The 7,053-nt window shown below is 43.4% G+C and overlaps 1 protein-coding gene across 1 annotated transcript; it reads left to right on the forward strand.

Moving 5' to 3' along the window:
• Positions 1–554: 554 nt before the first annotated feature.
• LOC101599811 (heterogeneous nuclear ribonucleoprotein C-like) lies at positions 555–1,936 on the forward strand. Its single transcript, XM_045145763.1, has 2 exons — positions 555–659; positions 703–1,936. The coding sequence occupies exon 2, from the start codon at positions 766–768 to the stop codon at positions 1,666–1,668; it is 903 nt and encodes a 300-aa protein (XP_045001698.1). The 5' UTR covers positions 555–659; positions 703–765; the 3' UTR covers positions 1,669–1,936.
• The last annotated feature ends 5,117 nt before the right edge of the window (positions 1,937–7,053 follow it).

A 7,053-nucleotide genomic window follows, 5' to 3' on the forward strand; every position in this document is an offset into this window, starting at 1 on the left:
TTTCAAATTTCTTTGATATAGGTTGAGGCAATGGCTAGGTTGGCAAAGTACTGGCCATCCAAGCATGAGGACCTGAATTTGGAGCTCCAACACCCATGTAAATGCCAGGAAGGCATGGTGATGTGTCACCCCAGCATGTAGAGGCAGAGACAGGGGATTCCCCCTCCAGGCAATCTGACCAGATAGAACTGAACCGAAGAACTCTGGGTTCAAGTGAGAGGCCTTGTCTCAACAAGTCAGAGGTGTCAACCTCTGGCCTTCACACACACATGGATGGACATCCCCCCAAACACATGTGCTCACCCATGAACGTGCATAACACATGAACATGCACATGCATGCACACATGACACATACCTATGCATATACCAACAGAAAAGAAGAAGGAGGAGGAGGAGGAGGAGAAGGAGAAGAAATGATTGTGGCCATAGATCATGTCCTGGGATAGTCCTAACCTTGATCCCGAAGAACGTCAAACAGGAAGAGTATACTGGCTTCATGAAAACTGGTACTGTTTTTTTCTACAGGAAAGATGGTTTGGGGATTTTGTGAAGAGACGAAGTCAGGATGGTTGTGTGCGCGTCTCTGGCCTGCCCAGTGTCTTCACGTAGGACTCCCGAGTAGGATATTCAGGGTCGAATCTCATCTCCTTCACTCTGGTTACAAATCACTTGAAATATATGTTAGTCAACTGTGCTTGAGTGAGATTTTTTTGATCTTCAGCTACATTTTTCAGCTTTGTGAAGAACCTTCACTTCAAAGAAAATGGCTAGCAATGTTACCAACAAGACAGATCCTCGCTCTATGAATTCCCGTGTATTCATTGGGAATCTCAACACTCTTGTGGTCAGGAAGTCTGATGTGGAGGTCATCTTCTCAAAGTATGGCAAAATTGTTGTCTGCTCTGTTCGTAAGGGCTTTGCCTTTGTCCAGTATGTTAATGAGAGAAATGCCCGAGCTGCTGTAGCAGGAGAGGATGGGAGGATGATTGCTGGCCAGGTTTTAGATATTAGTCTGGCTGCAGAGCCAAAAGTGAACCGAGGAAAAGCAGGTGTGAAACGATCTGCAGCGGAGATGTACGGCTCCTCCTGTGACTTGGATTATGACTTTCAGCGTGATTATGACGACAGGATGTACAGTTATCCAGCACGTGTTCCTCCTCCTCCTATTGCTCCTGCTGTGGTGCCCTCTAAACGCCAGCAGGTATCCGGAAACACCTCACGAAGGGGCAAAAGTGGCTTTAATTCTGAGAGTGGACAGCGAGCATCATCTTCTAAATCTGGAAAGTTGAAAGGAGATGACCTTCAAGCCATTAAGAAGGAACTTACCCAGATAAAACAAAAAGTGGATTCTCTACTGGAAAGCTTGGAAAACATAGAAAAGGAACAGAGCAAACAAGCAGACTTGTCCTTATCAACCCCAGTAGAGGTAAAGAATGAAAAGACTGAAGAGGAGCAAACTAGCACCTCTGTGAAGAAAGACGAGACTAACGTGAAGATGGAGTCTGAGGCGGGTGCAGACGACTCTGCTGAGGAGGGAGAGCTTCTGGATGACGACGATAATGAAGATCAGGGAGAGGACCAGCTGGAATTGATCAAAGATGATGAAACAGAGGCTGAGGAAGGAGAGGATGACAGAGACAGCGCCAATGGCGAGGATGACTCTTAAGCACCTAGCAAGCTTTAGAAATCTTACCGATTGTTTCTTTACCTAGGCGTTTGTCCAAGATCAAAATTACACCAGATTCACTCCCCTAGAATCTTCAGCACATTTTCACTGTTGTTCTCCCTTTCCTTGTCCTACCCACGTTCATTCATTCATACTATACTGCCCAATGCCAAGTTCCATTTTCACTTCCTTTGACGCTCGAAGTAGTTGTGTTAAGTCTTACCCTGTAATTTTTGCTTTTGATACCTCTTTATGACTTAACAATAAAAAATGTACGGTTTTTATCAACTGTCTCCAAAATAATCTCTTGTTACGCAGGGAGGACAGTTCTTCCATTCATACATGGTTTCAATAGTTGCTTCCCTGACTGTAAAAGCATCCTCATTTACTTATAGCATCAGAGCATCTTTGAGTTAGCGGTACATGTGTGACCTTCCCCATGTGCTCTGGGGATGAGTATTCAACACATATGTAACAATGTATTTTTGTGAATGAGAGTTGGCATGTCAAAGGCATCCTTTAGAAAAATAGTGTAATAGTCTTAATACTTGTTTTCTAAAGTTGATACTGTGGGCTATTTTGTGAACATCTTGATGTTTGGGACCTTTTTTTTCCCTCAAAATAAACAGTCCTTATTAAACCAGAAATTTGGAGGAAAAAAAAAAAAAGATGGTTTGGGGGTTGTATAGAGACGTAGATGCCGTGGTCCAGAGATGGCCTTTATGCCATGTGATCACAACCATGTTACATTTTTTTTTAAATATACATTTTTAATTTTTATTTATTTATTTATTTGAGAGCGATAGACACAGAGAGAAAGACAGATAGAGGGAGGGAGAGAGAGAATGGGCGCGCCAGGGCTTCCAGCCTCTGCAAACGAACTCCAGATGCGTGCGCCCCCCTGTGCATCTGGCTAACGTGGGACCTGGGGAACCGAGCCTCGAACCGGGGTCCTTAGGCTTCACAGGCAAGCGCCTAACCACTAAGCCATCTCTCCAGCCCCCATGTTACATTTTAATCACAGATTTTCATCATGTGCTTCAAGTTGCCAGATGGTCATTATCAAATATGCCAAGCAAACTTATTTTAAAATATATTGCATTTATTTATTTATTTGAGAGAAAGAGGCAGAGAGAGAGAGAGAGAGAGAGAGAATGGATGCACCAGGGCCTCCAGCCACAGCAAACAACCTCCAGAGGCATGTGCCCCCTTGTGCATCTGGCTTACATGGGTCCTGGGGAATCAAATTGGGATCCTTTGGCTTTTCAGGCAAAGGCCTTAACCACTAAGCTATCCCTCCAGCCTGCAAACTTATTTTAGAATGGGAAAATATTTTCCATTGTATCATCTATCACTTACCTGATGTCATTGGAAGTTGGTCGGTGATAACTTTTTAAAATATTTTATTTATATTTATTTATTTGAGAGAGAGAGAGAATGAAGGGGCTTGCCAGGGCCTCCAGCCACTGCAAATGAACTCCAGATGCACATACCACCTTATGCATCTGACTTACATGGGTGCTAGGGAATTGAACTTGGGTTCTTTGGTTTTGCAGGCAAGTGCCTTAACCACTAAGCCATCTCTCCAGCCCAATTGGTAATAACTTATATTACACATGATTGTATGGCTATTCCTCAAAACTGAACTTTCAAAAGTTGTATTTTCCTCCTGCTATGGGTAGTGTTGTCAGATGTTCACCCCAATATTTATCTCATTTTCTTCCATGTGAATCCAAGCTTTGTTCAGAACAACAACAAAAAAATATGCCCAAGCAAGTACAGCATTGAATTTCCCAGATCCCATGAAGATAAGTCACATGACACCATCGTGCCCAATTCGAAGTGAGTCGTCTCTGGGAAGGAGGGGTGGGAATTGTTGCTGTCCTGATCAAAGGAGGCAGATATGATTGACACAGTGGGCTTCACTGTGACTCATGTCACTGTGGAGCCATTTGCCTGAGGTGACAAGCAGAGGGACAAAAGCCAACACACGAGACAGGGCAGCATGGAAAGGCGCAGAGCTGGTTTTCCGATAGCATTGTTGAGAAGATGAATGAATGCGCTCAACGACCTACGTCCAAACTCCTTTTCATGGCAAGAATAATAGCCCTTTGCTTGTTCAAGCTCACGTGATTGGGATTCTGTGACTTGTGGTCAAAGCTTTCCCTAACTGATGTACTCTCACACAAATGAGATCAATATAGGAAGAACCCCAAATTCTTTCATTTAAAAAAACTAGAAATGTTATTTATTTGAGAGAGCAAGAGAAAAAAGGCAGAGAGAGAGAGAGAGAGACATAAAGAGAGAGAAAGAGGGCACACCAGGGCCTCCAGCCACTGCAAACAAACTCCAGACGCATATGCTACCTTGTGCATCTGGCTTATTTGGGTCCTGGGGAATCAAACCGAGGTCCTTTGGCTTTACAGGCAAACACTGTAACTTCTAAGCCATCTCTCCAGCCCCCAAATCCTTTCTTAATTACTTCCTACCCTGCTTTATGTATGAAAAGTTTTAGGGATTTTTGGTAGGAAATTTAAACTTAGGAATCCTGTTTCTACTGCCGTCCCCAGGATTTCAGAAAAGAAGATTACATATAAAAGTTCAGTCTTGTGCAATGCAAAACTGAAGGTCTTCCTAAATGGATGAAGAAATTATGATGATTTTGGAGTGAAAAACAAGACTAAAGACACACTGGTAAAGAAAGCCAGCCATCAATACTGTGTCCCAATGGACAAACATTGTTCATGGACACCAAGGACTTAGCCAGCCTCTGGTGACCTCATTTTTTTTCTTTTTGTTCTGTGTATGTGTGTGTGATTTATGCATGTATGTGTATACATGTGGAGGCCAAAGGAGGATACAGATCTCTTCCTCTATCATTCTTTTGCGTTATTTTCTTTTTAAAAAATACTTTTATGTGTTTATTTGAGAGAAAGAGGCACAGAGAGGGCGAGGGAAGTTGGGGGGGGGGAGAATGGGCATGCCAGGGCATCCAACCACTGCAAACGAATTCTAGACATGGGCCACTTTATGTATCTGGCTTACGTGGGTCCCAGGGAATTATATCTGGGTCCTTTGGCTTTGCTGGCAGACGCCTTAACCGCTAAGCCATCTCTCCAGCCTTTCTGTGTTATTTTCTTGCAGCAGGGTTTCTCACTGGACGTGGTGCTCCAGGTTCATCGGCAAACCCCAACAAACCCTCTTCTCTTTGTCTCTCCCCGTGGAGCACTGGTGATACGGGAGCATGCATGGCCACTCGTGACTTTTTTTTGGTCTCTTTTCCCTGTCTACTTCCACTAGTGAACCATGTCTTCTAATTAGTCCTCTTCTTCATTGAGACTTAAAAAAATTTTTTTTTGCCCTCTTCCACTTTCCACGACGATGCTGATGTTATTACTACTGTGCAGGCCTCATACAGATAATGGCAGTGGCTGTGAAGTCACTAAAACAACAGCCAGTTCATGTCTAGAAGACTTCTTTCCAAAGCATTCCTCTTGATTCTCTGAGACCGGACTCGGAGGCCTGGGGTTCTGAGGGGTCACAGTCAGGCCTTCAAGCTTGCCCAACATGCACTCTCATCCCCTGAGCCATCTCCCCGAGCCCTCTTCTTTAATATGAATTGCCAACCAAGAAGCATCAGATGCTTAAAGCAAGCTAACAGCCTAACGATGAACAAACAGAAAATCTTTTTTTTTTTTTTTTTTCATTCCTGAGATAGGGTCTCCCTCTAGCCCAGTCTGACCTTGTAGGAGGATTGACAAGAGTTTGAGGCCAGCCTGAAGACTACATAGTGAATTCCAGGCTACCCTGCCCTAGAGGGAGACCCTATCTCAAAGAGAAAAAAAAGAAGAAGAAGAAGGAGGAGGAGGAGGAGGAGGAGGAGGAGGAGGATGAAGAGGAGGAGAAGAAGAACAAGAAGAAGAAGAAGAAGAAGAAGAAGAGGAAGAAAGAGAATAGGAACATAGAGAATACACTCGGACAAGGCAATCTATAGTCAATAAGTGTTCCAAAAAAGATAACATAGAAAAATAGGAGTTATCAAAACAACAGCATTAGCAACACAAATGTAGGGAAACTACCCAGAGTTGAAGGGAGTCACAAAGTTTCAAACTGAAGGGGCCTGCTCAGGAGCAAATTGGTTGCATAGGAGATTCACATAACAGGACAAACATTATACAATTGTAGAATAAGAATGAATAGAACATTTAGTGAGGAAAAAATAGAGTTCTTGTAAAAGACTAAATACCAGATTATCACTGCTCCCCCTATGAGTAATTCTGGATGCTGACAGGCAATGAATGGGCAATGCCTTTGAAGGCCTGAGGGAAAATGCATTTTAATGTATACCTATGTCAGGCCAGAGAGGTCATCAACTGTGAGGGCGGAATGCATGTGCTGTAAAATTTATTTTCACATACCGTTCTCTGGGCAGTTGTTTGAGGATATAGTCTAGTGAAATGAGAAAGTTAAGGCCAATGAAAAATGTGCTGATCTTTGATCCAACCAGGCAAAAAAAAGGGGGCAGCTCTGGGGGAGGGGGGAGATGTACAGGGATCCTTAACAATAGCAAGTCTGGAGATGGGGGAGATGGCTCAGTTGTTAAAAGCATTTGCTCTGAAAGCCTGACAACTGGAATTTGGATCCCCAGCACCCAGGTAAACCCAGATGCAGAGTATATGTGTGTGTGTATGTATGTGCACACACGACTTAAAAGACAAGAACTAGCCCAAACATATTTTAGTAGATTAAGGGCTCCTTAGAGGAATTCCATTGAATGGGTAAGAAAATCAAGGTGTCAAGGGAATCTGGTGACTTAGTAAAGGCACAGAACGAGGAGGAAGTGCTTCTGTGAGGGAGGAAAAAGCAATCCAAAGAGCCAGAGTCTGAGTGTGAATGAAGCCCCGTCTTTGGGAGCACAGAGAGTCGGCAACTTTATGAGGAAGACTGGCACCGATGCCAGGGAGGAGGAGTGAAAACGCCGATGATTCAGAAGACACTGTAAGAAGGCTCGCTGGAGGAGAATCCACCAGGATCTTAGGGAAAATCAGAAAGTTCTGCAAAGCAAACAAAAATGTGGCACAGTTTTCAGTAAGCGATGGAATGCATGAAGAGGGTTTCGTTGTAACGACACTCCTTGAGGTAAAAGAATAATCCTGCCATGGCTCTCGAACCTGTAGCAGACAATATTTTCCATTTTAATTCTGAAAAGAAAAAGAGCAAAGCCCATAGAAATTGTGCGGTAAAAGCTGGGGAGAAGGGCTGGAGCAAAGGAAGAGAGCAGGAATTTTAAAGTACAATGTCTCCAGGAGACAGAAAGAGGAATAGAAGTTTAACCATATTAATTAACTTACAAAGAAGTAAAACACAGGTTTATAGACAAAAAGA

This window comes from Jaculus jaculus, chromosome 3, assembly GCF_020740685.1.
Source record: "Jaculus jaculus isolate mJacJac1 chromosome 3, mJacJac1.mat.Y.cur, whole genome shotgun sequence".
NCBI lineage: Eukaryota > Metazoa > Chordata > Mammalia > Rodentia > Dipodidae > Jaculus > Jaculus jaculus.